The sequence below is a fragment of the Taeniopygia guttata genome, chromosome 2 (assembly GCF_048771995.1).
Source record: "Taeniopygia guttata chromosome 2, bTaeGut7.mat, whole genome shotgun sequence".
In the NCBI taxonomy this organism is placed as follows: domain Eukaryota; kingdom Metazoa; phylum Chordata; class Aves; order Passeriformes; family Estrildidae; genus Taeniopygia; species Taeniopygia guttata.
Window position 1 is genome coordinate 151,421,722 of NC_133026.1, and position 21,911 is coordinate 151,443,632.

Genomic DNA, 21,911 nt, shown 5'->3' on the forward strand with positions numbered 1-21,911 from the left:
ACAGGTGTGACATGGCCGACAGGTAATGGGGAGTGTCCTGGACAGGTGTGTGACACAGGTGTGACACAGGTGTGACACAGGTGTGACACTGACAGGTGTGTGTGTGTGTGACACAGGTGTGACATGGCCGACAGGTAACGGGGGCTGTCCTGGACAGGTGGGACAGGTGTGTGACACAGGTGTGACAGGTGTGTGTGTGTGACACAGGTGTGACACTGACAGGTGTGTGTATGACACAGGTGTGACATGGCCGACAGGTACATGGGATTGTCCTGGGGGGGGGGGCACAGGTGTGTGTGTGACACAGGTGTGTGTGACACAGGTGTGTGTGACACAGATGTGTGTGACACAGGTGTGACAGGTGTGACACAGGTGACACAGGTGTGACACAGGTGTGACATGGCCGACAGGTAACGGGGACTGTCCTGCACAGGTGGGACACAGGTGTGTGTGACACAGGTGTGTGTGTGACACAGGTGTGCCACTGACAGGTGTGTGTGACACAGGTGTGACATGGCCGACAGGTAACGGGGGCTGTCCTGGACAGGTGTGACACAGGTGTGTGTGTGACACAGGTGTGTGTGACACAGGTGTGTGTGTGTGTGACACAGGTGTGACATGGCCGACAGGTAACGGGGGCTGTCCTGGGGGGGACAGGTGTGACACAGGTGGGACAGGTGTGACAGGTGTGTGTGTGACACAGGTGTGACATGGCCGACAGGTAACGGGGGCTGTCCTGGACAGGTGTGGCAGAGGGGACAGGTGTGACACAGGTGTGACAGGTGTGACATGGCCGACAGGTAACGGGGGCTGTCCTGGGGGGGACAGGTGTGACACTGACAGGTGTGACACAGGTGGGACAGGTGTGACACAAATGGGACGTGGCCGACAGGTAATGGGGACTGTCCTGGACAGGTGTGACACAGGTGTGACACACAGGTGTGACATGTGTGTGTGACATGGCCGACAGGTACATGGGATTGTCCTGGACAGGTGAGACAGGTGTGACAGGTGTGTGTGACATGGCCGACAGGTACATGGGATTGTCCTGCACAGGTGGGACACAGGTGTGACACTGACAGGTGTGTGTGACAGGTGTGACATGGCTGACAGGTAATGGGGACTGTCCTGGGGGGGACAGGTGTGACACAGGTGTGTGTGACACAGGTGTGTGTGACACAGGTGTGACATGGCCGACAGGTAACGGGGATTGTCCTGGGGACAGGTGTGACAGGTGTGACACAGGTGTGACATTGACAGGTGTGTGTGTGTGACACAGGTGTGACATGTGTGTGTGACATGGCCGACAGGTAATGGGGACTGTCCTGCACAGGTGTGTGTGACACAGGTGTGACATGGCCGACAGGTAACAGGGGCTGTCCTGGACAGGTGTGACAGGTGTGTGTGACACAGGTGGGACACTGACAGGTGTGTGTGACACAGGTGTGACATGGCCGACAGGTACATGGGATTGTCCTGGACAGGTGGGACACAGGTGTGACAGGTGTGACACAGGTGTGTGACACAGGTGTGTGACACAGGTGTGACAGGTGTGACACAAGTGTGACATGTGTGTGTGACATGGCCGACAGGTAATGGGGGCTGTCCTGGACAGGTGGGACATGTGGGACAGGTGTGACACAGGTGTGACACAGGTGTGACACAGGTGTGACATGGCTGACAGGTACATGGGATTGTCCTGGACAGGTGAGACAGGTGTGACAGGTGTGACACTGACAGGTGTGACATGGCCGACAGGTAATGGGGATTGTCCTGCACAGGTGTGACAGGTGTGTGTGTGTGACACAGGTGTGACACAGGTGTGTGACACAGGTGTGTGACACTAACAGGTGTGTGTGACATGGCCGACAGGTAACGGGGACTGTCCTGGACAGGTGTGACACAGGTGTGTGACACAGGTGTGTGTGTGTGACACAGGTGTGACATGGCCGACAGGTACATGGGATTGTCCTGCACAGGTGTGACAGGTGTGTGACACAGGTGTGACATGGCCAACAGGTAACGGGGACTGTCCTGGACAGGTGTGACACAGGTGTGACACAGGGTTGACACAGGTGTGACACTGACAGGTGTGTGTGTGTGACACAGGTGTGTGTGACACAGGTGTGACATGGCCGACAGGTACCGGGGGCTGTCCTGGGGGGGACAGGTGTGACACAGGTGTGAGACAGGTGTGACACAGGTGTGTGTGTGTGACACAGGTGTGACATGGCCGACAGGTAACGGGGACTGTCCTGGGGACAGGTGTGACACAGGTGTGAGACAGGTGTGTGTGTGTGACACAGGTGTGTGTGTGACACAGGTGTGACATGGCCGACAGGTAACGGGGACTGTCCTGCACAGGTGTGTGACACAGGTGTGACACAGGTGTGACACAGGTGTGACACTAACAGGTGTGTGTGACACAGGTGTGACACAGGTGTGTGTGACACTGACAGGTGTGTGTGTGACACAGGTGTGACATGGCCGACAGGTAACGAGGACTGTCCTGGGGACAGGTGGGACACAGGTGTGACAGGTGTGTGTGTGTGTGTGTGACACAGGTGTGACATGGCCGACAGGTAACGGGGACTGTCCTGGGGGGGACAGGTGTGTGACACAGGTGTGACACTGACAGGTGTGTGTGACACAGGTGTGACATGGCCGACAGGTACATGGGATTGTCCTGGGGGGGACAGGTGTGTGACACAGGTGTGACACAGGTGTGACAGGTGTGACACTGACAGGTGTGTGTGTGTGACACAGGTGTGTGTGACACAGGTGTGTGTGTGTGTGACACAGGTGCGACATGGCTGACAGGTAACGGGGACTGTCCTGGGGACAGGTGTGACACAGGTGTGACAGGTGTGTGTGACACAGGTGTGACACAGGTGTGACAGGTGTGACAGGTGTGACAGGTAAGTGTGGCTGTCCTGGCGGTGGGCCATGTCCCCAGATCCCCCAAACCCCCCAAAATCCCCCAAAATCTCCCAAAATCCACCCCAGGACCTTCCCAGGACCCCCCAAATTCCCCCAGGACCCCCCAAATCTCCCCAGGAGTCCCCAAGGACCCCCCAAATTCCCTCCAAATCCCCCCAAAATTCCTCCCGGATCCCCTTTGGGACCCCCCAAATCCCCCCAGGACCCCCCAAATCCCCCCAAAATCTCACCCAAATCTGCCTGGGATTCCCCAAATCCCCCCCAAATCTCCCCCAAATCCCCCCAGTTCCCCCCAAATCCCCCCGGGACCCCCCAAATCCCCCCAAAATCTCCCCAAAATCCCCTTTGGGACCCCTCAAATCCCCCCAGGACCCCCCAAATCCCCCCAAATCCCCTCCAAATCCCCCCAAATCTCCCTCAAATCCCCCCAAAATTCCCCTCAAATCCCCCCAGGACTCCCCAAAATCCTCCCAAGACCCCCCAAATCCCCCTGGGACCCCCCAAACCCGCCCAGGACCCCCCAAACCCCCCTGGGACACCCCAAATCTCCCCAGGATCCCCAAAATTCCCCCAAAATTCCCCCCAAAATCCCCCCAAAATTCCCCCCAAATCCCCCCCAAATCCCCTCCAAATCCCCCCAAAATCCCCCCAAATTCCCCCCAAACCCCCTCAGGACCCCCAAACCCCCCCGGGACCCCCAAATCCCCCTGGGAGCCCCCAAGGACCCCCCCAAATCCCACAAAATCCCCCAAAATCTCCCCCAAATCTCTCCAGGACCCCCCAAAATTCCCCCCAAACCCCCCCCAGGACCCCCCAAATCCCCCCGGGACCCCCCAGCCCCCCCAGGACCCCCCAGCCCCCCCGGGACCCCCCAAATTCCCCCCGGGACCCCCCAACCCCCCCACCTGCTCCAGGCCCCGCAGCTCCACGTTGGTGGTCCACCAGTAATCGAGGGAGATTTGGAGCCCCACCGAGAGAGACCTGGGGGGCACAGGGGGGTCAGGGGCACCCCAAAACACCCCTGGGACCCCCAAACATTCCCAAAACACCCCTGGGACCCCCAGAATCCCCTCAAGACTCCCCCAAGCCCCCCCGGGACCCCCAAAATCCCCCCCAAAACCTTTCCAGGACCCTCCAAGCCCCCCTGGGACCCCCAAAATTCCCCCAAATCTCTCCAAGACTTCCCCAAATCCCCCCTGGGACCCCAAAAGCCCCCCCAGGACCCCCAAAATTCCCCCCAAAACTGTTCCAGGACCCCCCCCAAGCCCCCCTGGGATGCCCCAAACCCCCCCTGGGACCCCCAAATCCTCCCCAAACTCTCCCTGGGACCCCCAAATTTCCCCCAAACTCCCTGTGGGACCCCCAAACTCCCCCTGGGACCACCAAAATTCCCCCAAATCCCCCCAAGACTCCCCCAAAACCCCCCTGGGACCCCTAAATTTTCCCCAAACTCTCCCTGGGACCCCCAAATCCCCCCTGGGACCCCCAAATCCCCCCCAAACTATCCCTGGGATCCCCAAATTTCCCCCAAACTCCCCCTGGGACCACCAAAATCCCCCCTGGGACCTCCAAAGCCCCCCCAAACTCTCCCCGGGACCCTCAAAGGGACCCCCAAACCAGCCCTGGGACCCCCCAAAGTCCCCCCAGGTCCCCCCAAAATCCCCTCAAGACTCCCCCAAGCCCCCCCGGGACCCCCAAATCCCCCCAGGACCACCCAAACCCCCCCTGGGACCCCCAAATCCCCCCTGGGACCCCCAAACTCCTCCCTGGGACCTCCAAAATCCCCTCAAGACTCCCCCAAACCCCCTTGGGACCCCCAAATTCCCCCCAGGACCCCCCAAAACCCCCCAAGTTCCCCCCGAATTCCCCCCAAAACCCCCCAAATTCCCCCCAAATTCCCCCTGGGACCCTCAAAATCCCCCCTGGGACTCCCTGAATCCTCCCCAAACTATCCCTGGGACCCCCAAATTTCCCCCAAATCCCCCCAGGACCCCCCAAACCCCCCCTGGTCCCCGAAAATCGCCCCTAAAATCCCCCTGGGACCCCCCAAATCCCCCCTGGGACCCCCAAAATCCCCCCCCAAACCCTTTCAGGACCTTCCAAATCCCCCCCAAACCCCTTCCAGGACCCCCAAAATCCCCCTGGGACCCCCTGAATCCCCGCCAAACCCTTCCAGGACCCCCCAAATTCACCCCGAATCCCCCCCCCAAACCCCCCCTGGGACCCCCCAATCCCCCCCACCCCCCACCTGCAGAAGCGCGCCGCCCCCTCCAGCAGGATCCGGGCCCGGCGTCTCCGTGGGGGAGGGGCCATGAGCCACCCCCCGGTCAGCAGAGACCCCCCCACGGCCACCATGGCCACCCCCCGGGTCAGGGGGGACCTGCGGGGTCAGAGGTCAGAGGTCAGGGGTCAGGTCAGGGGTCAGGGACAGCCCCCGGTCAGCAGCGACCCCCCCAGGGCCAGAGCGGCCACGCCCCGGGTCAGAGGGGACCTGTGGGGTCAGAGGTCAAAGGTCAGTGACACCCCCCGGTCAGCAGAGACCCCCCCACGGCCACCACGGCCATGGCCCGGGGCAGGGGGGACCTGCGGGGTCAGGGGTCAAAGGTCAGGGGTCAGGGTCAGGGGTCAGGGACACCCCCCGGTCAGCAGCGACCCCCCCAGGGCCAGGGCGGTCACGGCACGGGTCAGAGGGGACCTGCGGGGGCAAAGGTCAGGGGTCAGGGGTCAGGGACACACTCCAGACTACCATGGACACCCCCAGGGTCAGGGGGGACCTGTGGGGTCAGGGGTCAGGGGTCAAGGGTCAGGGGACAGGGGTCAGTGACCCCCCCAGGGCCAGAGCGGCCACCCCCCGGGGCAGGGGGGACCTGTGGGGTCAGAGGTCAGAGGTCAGGGGTCGGGGCCATGAGCCACCCCCCGGTCAGCAGAGACCCCCCCAGGGCCACCACGGCCATGGCACGGGGCAGGGGGGACCTGCAGGGTCAAAGGTCAAAGGTCAGAGCCAACCCCCGGTCAGCAGCGATCCCCCCAGGGCCACCACAGCCATGGTACGGGGCAGGGGGGACCTGCAGTGGCAGGGGTCAGGGGTCAGGGTCAGGGGTCAAGGACAGCCCCAGGACCACCATGGCCACACCCAGAGGCCACCAAGGACAGGGGTGGGGCAGGTCAGGGGTCAGGGGTCAGAGGTCAGGGGTCAGGGACAAGGCCAGGGTTACCATGGACACCCACAGGGCCACTGGGGACTTGTGGGGACAGGGCAGAGGTCAGGGGTCAAGGACAGCCCCAGGGCCACCAAGTGCTGCTGGGGGCCACCGGGGACAGGGATGGGGTCAGAGGTCAGGGGTCAGGGGTCAGGGACACAGCCCGGGCCACCATGGACACACACAGAGGCCACCAAGGACAGGGGTGGCACAGGTCAGGGGTCAGAGGTCAGGGGTCAGAGGTCAGGGAGACCCCCAGGACCACCATGGCCACACCCGGAGGCCACCGAGGACAGGGGTGGGACAGGTCAGAGGTCAGAGGTCAGGGGTCAAGGAGACACCCTGGGCTACCATTCACACCCACAGCGCCACTGGGGACTTGTGGGGACAGGTCAGAGGTCAGGGGTCAGAGGTCAAGGACTGCCCAGGGTCATTGAGTGCAGCTGGGGGCCACCGGGGACAGGGATGGCACAGGTCAGGGGTCAGAGGTCAGGGAGACCCCCAGGGCCACCGTGGCCACACCCGGAGGCCACCGAGGACAGGGGTGGGACAGGTCAGGGGTCAGGGGTCAGGGGTCAGGGAGACACCTGGGGTTACCATGGACACCCACAAGGCCCCCAGGGGATCTACAGGGACAAGTCAGAGGTCAGGGGTCAGGGGTCAAGGACACACCCAGGGCCACCATGGCCATACCCGGAGGCCACCAGGGACAGGGATGGGGACAGGTGTCAGAGGTCAGGGGTCAAATGTCAAGGACAGCCCCAGGGCCACCATGGCCACACCCAGAGGCCACCAAGGACAGGGGTCAGGGGTCAGGGGTCAGGGGTCAGGGAGACACCCGGGGCTACCACAGACACTCACAGGGGCACTGGGGACTTTTGGGGACAAGTCAGAGGTCAGGGGTCAAAGGTCAAGGACAGCCCCAGGGCCACTAAGTGCTGCTGAGGCAACGGGGGACACGGATGGGGACAGGTCAGAGGTCAGAGGTCAGGGAGACCCCCAGGGCCACCATGGCCACACCCAGAGGCCACCAAGGACAGGGGTGGGACAGGTCAGAGGTCAGGGGTCAAAGGTCAAGGATGGCCCCAGGGCCACTGAGTGCTGCTTGAGCCACCAGGGACAGGGATGGGGAAAAGTCAGAGGTCAGAGGTCAGAGGTCAGGTGTCAGGGACACACCTGGGGCTACCACAGACACCCACAGGGCCACTGGGGACTTGTGGGGACAAGTCAGAGGTCAGAGGTCAGAGGTCAGAGACACCCCCAGCACCGGGGCTGAGAGCTGAGGGAATGGGGGCAGGGCAAAGGTCAAAGGTCAAGGGATGATGCCAGGGGTCAAGGTCAGGGGTGAGGGGTCAAGGGATGGGGCCTGGGGCCAAGAGTTGGGGGGTCAAGGGTCATGGGCTGGGGTTAAGGGTTGGGGTCAGGGGTCTGGGACCCTCCAAAACCCCTCAGGGACCCCCCCCCAATTTGGGTGTGACCCCTCCCCCAATCCCCCCCAGACCCAAATTAGGGGGTCCCCTCCCCCCACCCCTCCCCCCCAAATTTTGGGTGGGGGTCCCTCCCCGCCCCTCCCCCCGCCCCTCCCCCCAATTTTGGGTGGGGGTCCCTCCCCGCCCCTCCCCCCTCACCGCGGGGTCGCTCCGGGGCCGCTCCGGGGCCGGGGGTGGGGGAGGGGCAGCAGCCGCACCTGGGGGGAGGGGCGGGGTCAGCGCGGGGGGGGGGGGGAGGGGAGATTTGGGGGGTCCCGGTGACATTTGGGGGGTCCCGGGGGGGGTCCCGGTGACAATTGGGGGTCCCGGTGACATTGGGGGGTCCCGGTGACATTGGGGGGTCCCGGGGGGGGTCCCGGTGATATTTGGGGGCTCCCGGGGGGGGTCCCGGTGACATTTGGGGGTTCCCGGTGACATTTGGGGGGTCCCGGTGACATTTGGGGGGTCCCCGGTGGGGGTCCCGGTGACTCCGGGGGGGGTCCCGGTGCCATTTGGGGGGTCCCGGTGACATTTGGGGGTTCCCGGGGGGGTCCCGGTGCCATTTGGGGGGTCCCGGTGACATTTGGGGGGTCCCGGGGGGGGTCCCGGTGACATTTGGGGGGTCCCGGTGCCATTTGGGGGGTCCCGGTGACATTTGGGGGTTCCCGGGGGGGTCCCGGTGACATTTGGGGAGTCCCGGTGACATTTAGGGGGTCCCGGTGCCATTGGGGGGGGTCCCGGGGGGGTCCCGGTGACGTTTTGGGGGGTCCCGGTGAATTTTGGGGGATCCCGGTAACTCCGGGGGGGGTCCTGGGGGGGGTCCCGGTGACATTTGGGGGGTCCCGGTGACATTTGGGGGTTCCCGGGGGGGTCCCGGTGACATTTGGGGGGGTCCTGGTGACATTTGGGGGTTCCCGGTGCCATTTGGGGGGTCCCGGGGGGGGTCCCGGTGCCATTTGGGGGGTCCCGGTGCCATTTGGGGGGTCCCGGGGGGGGGTCCCGGTGACATTTGGGGGGTCCCGGTGACATTTGGGGGGTCCCGGGGGGGGTCCCGGTGACATTTGGGGGGTCCCGGTGCCATTTGGGGGGTCCCGGGGGGGGTCCCGGTGACATTTGGGGGGGGTCCCGGTGCCCCGTGAGTGGGGGAGGGGCCCGTGGGGGGGGTCCCGGGGGGGTCCCGGTGACATCTGGGGGGTCCCGGTGACATTTGGGGGGTCCCGGGGGGGGTCCCGGTGACATTTGGGGGGTCCCGGTGACATTTTGGGGGGTCCCGGTGCCATTTGGGGGGTCCCGGTTCCCCGTTCGGGGTTCCGGGGGGGGTCCCGTTCCCGGCGGAAGTTCCGGGAAGTTGCGGGGGGGGCTCCCGGAGTGGGGGAGGGGTGACCCCGGGGCGGGGGGTGACCCCGGGGTGGGGGAGGGGTCCCGGGGGGGGGTCCCGGTGGGGTGGGGGAGGGGTCCCGGTGCTCTCCCCTCCCCCCCCCCCCCTCACCGCCCGCCGCAGCCCCATCGCCGCCGCCGCCGCCGGGCCACGCCCCCCGCGCGCGCTGATTGGCCGCGTCCCGACTCGGACACGCCCCCCGCGATTTCCGATTGGGCGAGCGGGGTAAAGCCCCGCCCACCGCTGCCCGCCCCGCGCGGGGATTGGCTGGAGCGCGGCGCGAGCGGGAATGGGCAGAGGGGGCGTGGCCTGAGCGGCGGATGGGGCGGGGCTAAGGCGAGGGGGCGTGGCCATGGTTCAATTCATTTCAATTGAGGGGGCGTGGCTATGGAAAAGTGGGTGTGGTCTGCTGTCAAAGGGGGCGGGGACACTCCGAATCGACCCCGCCCCCCGAGGAAGCCACGCCCCCTTTCCAAGATGGCGGCCGTCGGTGAGAACCGGGACGGAATCCCCAAATCCGCCCCTCCCCCACCCCAGCCCCGCCCCCCCGCGAGGCCACGCCCCCAAATGGGGGGGAGGGGCGGGGGAGGGGAGGGGGGAGGGGGGAGGGGCGGGGGTTCCCCTCCCCCACCCCCAGGGTCACCCCGGCCCGAGGGAGGGGGAGGGGAGGGAACGGGCCCCGCCCCCACCCCAAAATCGGCCCCGCCCCCACCCCAAATCGGCCCCGCCCCCACCCCAAAATCTGCCCCGCCCCCACCCCAAAATCTGCCCCGCCCCCACCCCAAAATGTCCCCAAATGTCCCCAAATGTCCCCAAATGTCCCTCACCTGTCCCTCACCTGTCCCAGTGTCCCTCACCTGTCCCAGTGTCCCTCACCTGTCCCACCTGTCCCTCACCTGTCTCACCTGTCCCCTCCCCCCCAGCGGACCCCCAGGTGTGTCCCCAGGTGAGGAAGAGGAGGAGGGTGAAGGCCCCAGCCCAGGTGTGTCCCCAGGTGAGGAAGAGGAGAAGGACAAAGGCCCCGGCGCAGGTGAGGGGGGGGAGGGGCCTCACCTGCCCCCGCTGCCCCCCGAGATCGTCCTGAGGATCCTCCGGAGCGCCGCGGAGGGGGAGGGGGCACTGCCCTTCCTCTGCAGGTGAGCGCACCTGGGGACACACCTGGGGGCACCTGGGGGCACCTGGGATAGACCTGGGGGTGCCTGGGGCACACCTGGGGGCAGCTGGGATACACCTGGGCACACCTGGGCACAGCTGGGGGCACCTGGGGCACACATGGGGACACATGGGGCACACCTGGGCACATCTGGGATACACCTGGGATACACCTGAGATACACCTGGGCACACCTGGGAACACCTGGGAACACCTGGGGACACCTGAGGGTGCCTGGGGACATCTAGAGACACCTGGCGGGTGTAACTGTCACACCTGGGCACACCTGGGCACACCAGGAATACACCTGGGTACACCTGGGATACACCTGGGGCACCTGGGGACACCTGGGCACACCTGGGCACACCTGGGGAAACCTGGGAGCATCTGGGGACACACCTGGGCACAGCTGGGCACACCTGGGGGCACCTGGGGGCACCTGGGACAGAACTGGGCATAGCTGGGCACACCTGAGGGGTTGGGGACACAACTGTGACACACCTGGGCGCACCTGGGGCACATGTAGTGGCAGCTGGGGGCACCTGGGCACACCTGGGGGTACACCTGGGCATAGCTGGGGACACCTGGGGACACCTGGGCACACCTGGGCACACCTGGGCACACCTGGGCACACCTGGGGGCTGTTACTGTCCTTCACCTGTCCCTCACCTGTCCCTCACCTGTCCCTCACCTGTCCCACCTGTCCCTCACCTGTCCCTCACCTGTGTCTCACCTGTTCAGGGCATCCCGCGTGTGCCGCCTGTGGCGTGACCTGACCGCCGACCCCCGGCTGTGGCAGCGGGTGCACCTGGGGGCACACCTGGGGACACACCTGGGGACACACCTGGGGACACACCTGGGGACACACCTGGGGACACGCCCCAAGTCTCACCTGCCCGGCCCCGCCCGCCGCCGCCCCCCCGAGCAGGTGCTGAACCCTCTGCTGCGATTGGTGGAGACCAGGTGAGGCTGGCCACGCCCACACAGGTGTGCAGGGAGCGCTGTGGCTCACCTGTGTCACCTGTGTGTCACCTGTGTCACCTGTGTCACCTGTGTGTCACCTGTGTCACATCTGTGTCACACCTGTGCCACCTGTGTCACCTGTGTCACACCTGTGTCACACCTGTGTCACCTCCTGTGTCACCTGTGTCACCTGTGTCATCATCTGTGTCACCTGTGTCACCTGTCACACCTGTGTCACCTGTGTCACACCTGTGTCATACCTGTGTCACCTGTGTCACACCCGTGTCACACCTGTGTCACCTGTGTCACCTGTGTCACACCTGTGTCACACCTGTGTCACCTGTCACACCTGTGTCCCACCTGTGTCCCACCTGTGTCCCACCTGTTTCACCTGTGTGTCACCTGTGTCACCTGTGTCACACCTGTCACCTCCTGTGTCACACCTGTCCCTCACCTGTCCCTCACCTGTCCCTCACCTGTGTCAGGTTTTCGCTCCTTCAGGAGTTTGTGCTCAGTGATTGGAGCCGCCACGTGGGGCCTCTGCTGCAGGTGAGCACCTGGGGGCACCTGGGCACACCTGGGCACACCTGGGCACACCTGGGATACACCTGGAGACACCTGGGCATACCTGGGCACACCTGGGCACACCTGAGCACACCTGGGGCACACCTGGGGGCACCTGGGGACACCTGGGGACACCTGGGCACACAGCTGGGGGCACCTGGGCACACCTGGGGGCACCTGGGCACACCTGGGCACACCTGGGATACACCTGGGCACACCTGGGGGAGAGCTGGGCACACCTGGGCACACCTGGGGACACCTCAGAGCACACCTGGGGACACCTGGGGACACCTTGGCACACCTGGGCACACCTGGGGACACCTGAGATACACCTGGGCACACTTGGGGGCACCTGGGGACACCTGGGCACACCTGGGCACACCTGGGGACACCTGAGATACACCTGGGCACACCTGGGCACACCTGGGCGGGGAGGGGACACACCTGGGCACACCTGGGCACACCTGGAGGCACCTGGGGGCACCTGGGGGCACCTCAGAACACACCTGGGCACACCTGGGCACACCTGGGGGCACACCTGGAGCTTCCCCTCCCCCAGGCCCTGAGCAAGTTCTGCCCCCACCTGCGGCACCTGGAGCTGCGGCGCTGCCAGGTGAGAGCTGGGCACACCTGGGGGGGTGGGCACACCTGGGGCACACCTGGGGGGGTTTGGGGACACCTGGGTGGGGTTTGGGGACACCTGGGGGGGTCCTGGTGACACCTGGGCAGGTTTGGGGACACCTGGGGGACACCTGGGGGGGTTTGGGGACACCTGGGGGACACCTGGTGGGGGTTTGGGGATACCTGGGGGGTTCTCGGTGACACCTGGGGAGATTTTGGGGTCACCTGGATGGATTTTGGGGACACCTGGGGGGGTTTGGGGACACCTGGGCAGGTTTGGGGACACCTGGGGGGGGTTTGGGGACACCTGGGGGGGTTTGGGTCACCTGAGGGATTTTGGGGTCACCTGGGGGGGGGGGTTGGGCACACCTGGGGGGGTTGGGGACACCTGGGGGGGTTTGGGGACACCTGGGGTGGATTTTGGGGACACCTGGGGGGGATTTTGGGGACACCTGAGGGATTTTGGGGACACCTGGGGGGGTTGGGGACACCTGGGGGGGTTTGGGGACACCTGGGCAGGTTTGGGGACACCTGGGGGATTTTGGGGTCACCTGGGGGATTTTGGGGACACCTGGATGGATTTTGGGGTCACCTGGGGGATTTTGGGGACACCTGGGGGGTCCCGGTGACACCTGAGGGACTTTGGGGTCATTTGGGGGAGTTTTGGGGTCACCTGAGGTGGATTTTGGGGACACCTGAGGTGGATTTTGGGGTCACCTGGGGGGTTTTGGGGTCCCCAGGTGGAGCCGTCGGCGCTCGGGGCGTTCCTGGCGGCCCCTCCCCCCTGCAGCACCTGCACCTCACCTGTGCCCACCTGAGGCCCGTGCTGCCCGCGCTGGCCGTGAGTGCCCCAAAAATGCCCTAAAATAGCCCAAAATAACTCTAAATATCCCCAAAACATCCCCAAAATACCCCAAAATACCCCAAAGTACCCCAAAATACCCCAAAATACCCTAAAATCTCCCAAAGTACCCCAAAATACCCCAAAGTACCCCAAAATATCCCCAAAACATCCCAAAATCCGAAAAAACCCTCAAAAAAATACCCCAAAACCACCCTAAAATACCCCAAAACAGCCCCCCCCCAAAAAATACCCAAAAATACCCCAAAATATCCTAAAATCCAAAAAAAATACCCCAAATATCCCAAAAAACATCCAAAAATACCAAAAAATATCCCAAAATACTCCAAAATACCCCAAAATCCAAAAAAATAGGCCAAAATAGCCCAAAATAGCCCCAAAATCCAAAAAAAACCCCAAAATACCCCAAAGTAAAGTACCCCAAAATACCCCAAAATAGCCCCAAAATCAAAAAAAAAACCCCAAAACCACCCCAAAATAGCTCAAAAATATCCCAAAGTACCCCAAAATACCCCAAAATAGCCCCAAAATCCAAAAAAATACCCCCAAATATCCCCAAAATCATGAAAAAATACCAAAAAATATCCCAAAATACCCGAAAACACCCCAAAATAGCCCAAAATCCCCCCAAATCCCCCAAAATCCCCCAAAATCCCCCAAATCCCCCCAAATCCCCCAAAATCCCCCCAAAATCCCCCCAAATCCCCCAAAATCCCCCAAAATCCCCCAAATCCCCCCAAATCCCCCAAAATCCCCCCAAAATCCCCCCAAATCCCCCCAAATCCCCCAAAAGCCCCCCAAAATCACCCCAAAATCCCCCCAAATCCCCCCAAATCCCCCCAAATCCCCTCCAAAATCCCCAAATCCCCCCAAATCCCCCCAAATTTCCCCCCAAAATCACCCCAAAATCCCCCAAATCCCCCCAAAAATCCCCCCAAATTCCCCCCAAATCCCCCCAAATCCCCCCAAAATCCCCCCAAATCCCCCCAAATCCCCCAAATCCCCCCCAAATCTCCCCCAAATCCCCCCAAATCCCCCCAAAATCCCCCAAAATCCCCCCCAAAATCCCCCAAAATCCCCCCAAAATCCCCCCAAATCCCCCAAAAACCCCACAAATCCCCAAAATCCCCCCAAAATCCCCCCAAAATCCCCCCAAAATCCCCCCAAATCTCCCCAAATCCCCCCCAAATCCCCAAAATCCCCCAAAATCCCCCAAATCCCCCAAAATCCCCCCAAAATCCCCCCAAATCCCCCAAAATCCCCCCAAAATCCCCCAAAATCCCCCAAATCCCCCAAAATCCCCAAAATCCCCCAAAATCCCCCCAAATCCCCCCAAAATCCCCCAAATCCCCTCCCCCAGGCCGGTCTCTGTCCCCGGCTCCGCGTTCTGGAGTTGGATCAGAGTTTGGGGGGTCCCGGCCCCCCCCTCCCGCTGCCCGTGGAGCGGCTCCAGGCGGCGTGTCCCCTGCTGGAGGTACCCCAAAAATCACCTGGGCACCCCAAAAATCACCTGGGCACCCTGAAAAACCCCAAAAACCACCCCCGGGAACCCCAAAAACCACCCCTGGGAACCCCGAAATATCCCAAAAATACCCAAAAAAACTCATCTGGGCACCCCAAAATCCACCGGGCACCCCAAAAACCCACAGAAATCCCTGAAACCTCACCTGGGCACCCCAAAACTCACCAGGGTACCCCGAAACTCGCCTGGGCACCCCAAAATCCACCTTGGAACCCCGAAAAACCCCAAAAACACCCCCAAAAAACCCCAAAAACCACCCCTGGACACCTCAAAACTCACCTGGGTACCCCAAAACTCACCTGGGCACCCCAAAATTCAACTGGGAACCCCAAAATCCACCTGGGTACCCCAAAATACCCCAAAACGCACCTGGGCACCCCAAAACCCACCAGGCACGCCAAATCGCACCGGGACCCCCTAAATCCACAGGTGCCCCTCCCCCACCCCGGGGCGCCCCCTCATTTTGCCCCTCCCCCACCCCGGGGTACCCCCTCATTGTGCCCCTCCCCCACCCCGGGGTACCCCCTCATTGTGCCCCTCCCCCACCCCTGGGTACCCCCACCCCTGTGTGCCCCTCCCCCACCCCTGGGTGCCCCCACAGGTGCCCCTCCCCCACCCCAGGGAGCCCCTCCCCCACCCCAGGGTGCCCCTCCCCCACCCCAGGGTGCCCCCTCATTGCGCCCCTCCCCCACCCCTGGGTGCCCCTCCCCCACCCCTGGGTGCCCCTCCCCCACCCTTGGGTGCCCCCCTCACTGTGCCCCTCCCCCCCAGGAGCTGCGGTTGGGGGGGGCGGTGTGGGAGCCCCTCCCCCACCCCTGGGAGCCCCTCCCCCACCACAGTGCCCCTCCCCCACCCCTGGGTGCCCCTCCCCCCCTCAGGGCCCCCCCTCACTGTGCCCCTCCCCCACCCCAGGGTGCCCCTCCCCCACCCCTGGGTGCCCCCCTCACTGTGCCCCTCCCCCCCCAGGAGCTGCGGCTGGGGGGGGCGGTGTGGGAGCCCCTCCCCCAGCGCTGCCCCTCCCCCACCCCGGGTGCCCCTCCCCCCCCCACTTCCCGCGGCTGCGGCTGCTGGCGGTGGGGGAGGGGGGGGTGGGGGAGGGGCTCCTGCGGCGCCTCCTGCGCGGGACCCCCGAGCTGAGGGGGCTGCAGGTGAGGGGGGGCGGCCAGGTGAGCCCGGGGGGCTGATGGAGCTGCCCTGCGCAGGTGAGATACACCTGGGCACACCTGGGCACACCTGGGGGGATGGGCACACACCTGGGCACACCTGGGCACACACCTGGGCACACCTGGGATACACCTGGGATAGACATGGGATACACCTGGGTACACCTGGGCACACCTGGAGGCACCTGGGCACAGCTGAGGGGATGGGGACACACCTGGGATAGACCTGGGGGGATGGGCACACAGCTGGGCACACCTGGGCACACCTGGGGGCACCTGGGGGGATGGGCACACACCTGGGCACAGCTGGGATAAAAATGGGATAGACCTGGGTACACCTGGGCACACCTGAGATACACCTGGGATAGATGTGGGCACACCTCAGATACACCTGGGCACACGTGGGGACACCTGGGGACAGCTGGGGGGATGGGCACACACCTGGGCACACCTGGGGACATCTGGGATACACCTGGATACACCAGAGATACACCTGGGCACAGCTGGGGGGGTGGGCACACACCTGGGCATACCTGGGATAGACCTGGGTACACCTGGGCACACCTGGGCACACACCTGGGCACACCTGGGCATACCTGGGCACACCTGGGGGATGAGGACACACCTGGGCACACACCTGGGCACACCTGAGGGGATGGGCACACACCTGGGCACAGGTGGGCACACCTGGGATAGACCTCAGCACACCTGGGCACACCTGGGTACAGCTGGGTACACCTGGGATAGACCTGGGATAGAACTGGGCACACCTGGGCACACCTGGGACAGCTGGGGGGTGGGCACACCTGGGCACACCTGGACACAGCTGGGATACACCTGGGCACACCTGGGGACACCTGGGGACACCTGGGATACACCTGAGATACACCTGGGTACACACCTGGGCACACCTGGGGGAATGGGCACACACCTTGGTACACCTGGGATAGACCTGAGATACACCTGGGCACACCTGGGGGGATGGGCACACAGCTGGGCACAGCTGGGCACACAGCTGGGCACACCTGGGGTACACCTGGGGACACCTGGGATACACTTGGGATAGATGTGGGCACACCTGGGGACACCTGGGCACAGCTGGGGGCACCTGAGCACACCTGGGCACACCTGGGATATACCTGGGCACACCTGGGGCACACCTGGGGCACACCTGACACACACCTGGGCACACCTGGGCACACCTGGGAGGGATGGGCACACACCTGGGCACACCTGGGAGGGATGGGCACACACCTGGGCACACCTGGGGGGGATGGGCACACACCTGGGTACACCTGGGATAGACCTGGGGACACACCTGGGGACATCTGGTGACACCTGGGCACACCTGGGGGAATGGGCACATACCTGGGCACACCTGGGATAGACCTGGGATACACCTGGGCACACCCGGGGACACCTGGGATAAATGCGGGCACACCTGGGTACAACTGGGAGACACCTGGGCACACCTGGGATAGACCTGGGGACACCTGGGCACACCTGGGATAGACCTGGGGACATCTGGGATAGACCTGGGGGCACCTGAGTGCACCTGGGCACACCTGGGCACACCTGGGATAGACCTGGGATACACCTGGTGACACCTGGGGGCACCTGGGGGATGGGGACACACCTGGAGCGGATGGGGGGAGTCATGGAGGTGGCGGGGGGGGGGGGAAATGTGTCGTGAGATGTCGTGACGTGTCACCCACTGTCCCCCGTACTGCTGTCACACCCCGTGACCCTGTCCCTGACCCCTGACCCCTTGGGTGACCCCTGACCCCTGTCCCTGTCCCTGTCCCTGTCCCCATCCCTGTCCCTGTCCCTGTCCCTGTCCCTGTCCCCGTCCCTGTCCCTGTCCCCATCCCTGTCCCTGTCCCTGTCCCTGTCCCTGTCCCCGTCCCTGTCCCTGTCCCTGTCCCTGTCCCCATCCCTGTCCCTGTCCCCATCCCTGTCCCTGTCCCTGTCCCTGTCCCCATCCCTGTCCCTGTCCCTGTCCCTGTCCCTGTCCCCGTCCCCGTCCCTGTCCCCATCCCTGTCCCTGTCCCTGTCCCTGTCCCCATCCCTGTCCCTGTCCCCGTCCCTGTCCCCATCCCTGTCCCTGTCCCTGTCCCTGTCCCCATCCCTGTCCCTGTCCCCATCCCTGTCCCTGTCCCTGTCCCTGTCCCTGTCCCCATCCCTGTCCCTGTCCCTGTCCCTGTCCCTGTCCCCTGTCCCTGTCCCTGTCCCTGTCCCTGTCCCTGTCCCTGTCCCTGTCCCCATCCCTGTCCCTGTCCCTGTCCCTGTCCCTGTCCCCATCCCTGTCCCTGTCACTGTCCCTGTCCCTGTCCCTGTCCCTGTCCCTGTCCCTGTCCCTGTCCCTGTCCCCATCCCTGTCCCTGTCCCCATCCCTGTCCCTGTCCCTGTCCCTGTCCCCATCCCTGTCCCTGTCCCTGTCCCTGTCCCCATCCCTGTCCCTGTCCCTGTCCCTGTCCCCATCCCTGTCCCCATCCCTGTCCCTGTCCCCATCCCTGTCCCTGTCCCTGTCCCCATCCCTGTCCCTGTCCCCATCCCTGTCCCTGTCCCTGTCCCTGTCCCCATCCCTGTCCCTGTCCCTGTCCCTGTCCCTGTCCCTGTCCCTGTCCCTGTCCCTGTCCCCATCCCTGTCCCTGTCCCTGTCCCTGTCCCTGTCCCTGTCCCTGTCCCCATCCCTGTCCCTGTGTCCCTGTCCCGTGTCCCCTCTGATATCCCCTCTGATGTCCCTGTCACTGTCCCCTGTCCCGTGTCCCTGTCCCTGTCCCTGTCCCCTGTCCCCTCTGATGTCCCCTCTGATGTCCCCAGCCCTGGAGCAGCTGTCCCTCCCGCTGTCCCCGGGCTGTCCCGTGTCCCCGCGGCCCGGCCCGGTGGCCTGGGGGGAGGTGACCCGGCGGTGGCACCGGACGCTGCTGGAACTGGACCTGAGCGGCCGCCGCGACCCCGACCTGGGGGTGGCCTTGGGCGCCTTCGGCCCCTGTGACCCCCTGAGGGTCCTGAGGCTGGCGGGGACACCGGTGACACCCGCGGAGCTGAGGTGACATTGGGGACATTGGGGACATTGGGGACATTGGGGGACATTAGGGACATTGGGGACATTGGGGACATTGGGGACATTGGGGACATTGGGGACATTGGGGGCATTGGGGACATTGGGGACATTGGGGGCATTGGGGACATTGGGAGGATTGGGGACATTGGGGGCATTGGGGACATTGGGGACATTGGGGACATCGGGGACATTGGGGACAATGGGGACATTGGGGACATTGGGGGCATTGGGGACATTGGGGGCATTGGGGACATTGGGGACATCGGGGGGATTGGGGATATTGGGGACATTGGGGACATTGGGGACATTGGGGACATCAGGGGGAATGGGGATATTGGGGACATTGGGGACATTGGGGACATTGGGGACATTAGGGGGACATTGGGGGGATTGGGGGCATTGGGGACATTGGGGACATTGGGGGACATTGGGGACATTGGGGGACATTGGGGACATTGGGGACATTGGGGGGATTGGGGACATTGGGGACATTGGGGGGACATTGGGGACATTGGGGACATTGGGGACATTGGGGGGATTGGGGGGACATTGGGGACATTGGGGACATTGGGGGATATTGGGGACATTGGGGACATTGGGGGGATTGGGGACATTGGGGACATTGGGACATTGGGGACATTGGGGACATTGGGGACATTGGGGGGATTGAGGGGATTGGGGACATTGGGGACATTGGGGGGACATTGGGGACATTGGGGGGACATTGGGGACATTGGGGGACAGTGGGGACATTGGGACATTGGGGGCATTGGGGACATTGGGGACGTTGGGGACATTGGGGACATTGGGGACATTGGGGACATTGGGGACATTGGGGGGATTGGGGACATTGGGGACATTGGGGACATTGGGGACATTGGGGGGATTGGGGACATTGGGGACATTGGGGACATCGGGGGGATTGGGGACATTTGGGGGTATTGGGGACATTGGGGACATTGGGGACATTGGGGACATTGGGGGGACATGGGGACATTGGGGACATTGGGGACATCGGGGACATTGGGGACACTTGGGGACATTGGGGGACATTGGGGACATTGGGGACATTGGGGACATTGGGGGATTGGGGACATTGGGGACATTGGGGACATTGGGGACATTGGGGACATTGGGGGCATTGGGGGGATTGGGGACATTGGGGACATTGGGGACATTGGGGGCATTGGGGACATTGGGGACATTGGGGGGACATTGGGGACATTGGGGACATTGGGGACATTGGGGCGACATTGGGGGACATTGGGGACATTGGGGACATTGGGGGGACATTGGGGGCATTGGGGGGATTGGGGACATTGGGGGACATTGGGGGGATTGGGGACATTGGGGACATTGGGGGCATTGGGGACATTGGGGACATTGGGGGGACATTTGGGGGACATTGGGGACATTGGGGACATTGGGGCGACATTGGGGACATTGGGGGGATTGGGGACATTGGGGGACATTGGGGGACATTGGGGACATTGGGGACATTGGGGACATTGGGGACATTGGGGACATTGGGGGGATTGGGGACATTGGGGGACATTGGGGGGATTGGGGACATTGGGGACATTGGGGGCATTGGGGACATTGGGGACATTGGGGGGACATTGGGGGACATTGGGGACATTGGGGACATTGGGGCGACATTGGGGACATTGGGGGGATTGGGGACATTGGGGACATTGGGGACATTGGGGACATTGGGGGGACATTGGGGACATTGGGGACATTGGGGGGACATTGGGGGGACATTGGGGACATTGGGGGGATTGGGGACATTGGGGGACATTGGGGACATTGGGGACATTGGGGCGACATTGGGACATTGGGGACATTGGGGACATTGGGGACATTGGGGGGATTGGGGACATTGGGGACATTGGGGACATTGGGGACATTGGGGGGACATTGGGGACATTGGGGACATTGGGGGGACATTGGGGGGACATTGGGGACATTGGGGGGATTGGGGACATTGGGGGACATTGGGGACATTGGGGCGACATTGGGGACATTGGGGACATTGGGGACATTGGGGGGACATTGGGGACATTGGGGGGACATTGGGGACATTGGGGACATTGGGGGGGGTCACTGGGGCCATTTGTCACCCCCCCCCTGTCCCGCTGTCCCCAGCGCGCTGCTGGCCTGTCCCCGCCTGTCGCACCTGGACGTGTCCTCGTGTCGCCGCCTGCCCCGCGGCACCAAACGGCCGCACCGGGACCGCCCCGCGGTGCTGCGGCTGCTGCGCGACCTGGCGGGGGCACCCCAAAACACGGGGGGACCCCAAAATCCGGGGAGCCCCCCGGAAACGGGGACACCCCCCGAGGGGACACCCCCAAATCCAGGGACACCCCCTGAGGTGACACCCCCCGAGGTGACACCCCCAAAACACGGGACACCCCCGGAAACGGGGACAGCCCCCGAGGGGACACCCCCTGAGGTGACACCCCCAAAAAACGGGACACCCCCCGAAGTGACACCCCCAGAACCGGGGACACCCCCCGAGGTGACACCCCCAAACCCGGGGAGCCCCCCAGAAACGGGGACAGCCCCAGAAACGGGGACATCCCCCGAGGTGACACCCCGAAAAGAGTGGACACCCCCAAATCCAGGGACACCCCCTGAGGGGACACCCCCCGAGGTGACACCCCCAGAATACAAAACCCCCCGAAAACAGGGGACACCCCCAAAAAACGGGACATCCCCCGCGGGGGGACCCCAAAACCCGGGGAGCCCCCCAGAAACGGGGACACCCCCAAAACACGGGACACCCCCTGAGGGGACACCCCCAGAAACGGGGACAGCCCCCGAGGGGGGACCCCAAAACCCGGGGAGCCCCCCGGAAACGGGGACACCCCCAGAAACGGGGACACCCCCAGAAACGGGGACACCCCCCGCGGGGGCACCCCAAAACACGGGGACACCCCCAAAACCAGGGACACCCCCAGAAACGGGGACACCCCCCGAAGTGACACCCCCAAATCCGGGGACACCC

At 63.9% G+C, this 21,911-nt stretch overlaps 2 protein-coding genes across 3 annotated transcripts in view; one reads left to right on the forward strand and one right to left on the reverse strand.

Moving 5' to 3' along the window:
* ADCK5 (aarF domain containing kinase 5) overlaps positions 1–9,175 on the reverse strand; it is a 31,777-nt gene extending 22,602 nt beyond the window's left edge. For both annotated transcript variants that reach the window (XM_072925112.1, XM_072925113.1), the window contains exons 1-4: positions 9,099–9,175; positions 7,769–7,827; positions 5,189–5,320; positions 3,846–3,921 (exon numbers count right to left, since the gene is read on the reverse strand). In XM_072925112.1, the coding sequence (XP_072781213.1) occupies positions 3,846–3,921; positions 5,189–5,320; positions 7,769–7,827; positions 9,099–9,116 (285 nt within the window). In that variant the 5' untranslated portion in view covers positions 9,117–9,175. The remainder of the gene's footprint in view (positions 1–3,845; positions 3,922–5,188; positions 5,321–7,768; positions 7,828–9,098) is intronic.
* A 289-nt stretch (positions 9,176–9,464) lies between these two features.
* Positions 9,465–21,691, forward strand: FBXL6 (F-box and leucine rich repeat protein 6). Its single transcript, XM_072924325.1, has 9 exons — positions 9,465–9,477; positions 9,934–10,123; positions 10,881–11,102; positions 11,604–11,651; positions 13,028–13,128; positions 14,510–14,623; positions 15,638–15,873; positions 18,658–18,886; positions 21,050–21,691. The coding sequence occupies exons 1-7, from the start codon at positions 9,465–9,467 to the stop codon at positions 15,853–15,855; spliced, it is 906 nt and encodes a 301-aa protein (XP_072780426.1). The 3' UTR covers positions 15,856–15,873; positions 18,658–18,886; positions 21,050–21,691.
* Positions 21,692–21,911: the final 220 nt, after the last annotated feature.

Coding starts and splice junctions, on each gene's coding strand:
- FBXL6 (XM_072924325.1), top strand. Junction 10,124..10,880: donor GCACTGCCCTTCCTCTGCAG/GTGAGCGCACCT, acceptor TCACCTGTTCAG/GGCATCCCGCGTGTGCCGCC. Junction 11,103..11,603: donor CTGCGATTGGTGGAGACCAG/GTGAGGCTGGCC, acceptor TCGCTCCTTCAG/GAGTTTGTGCTCAGTGATTG.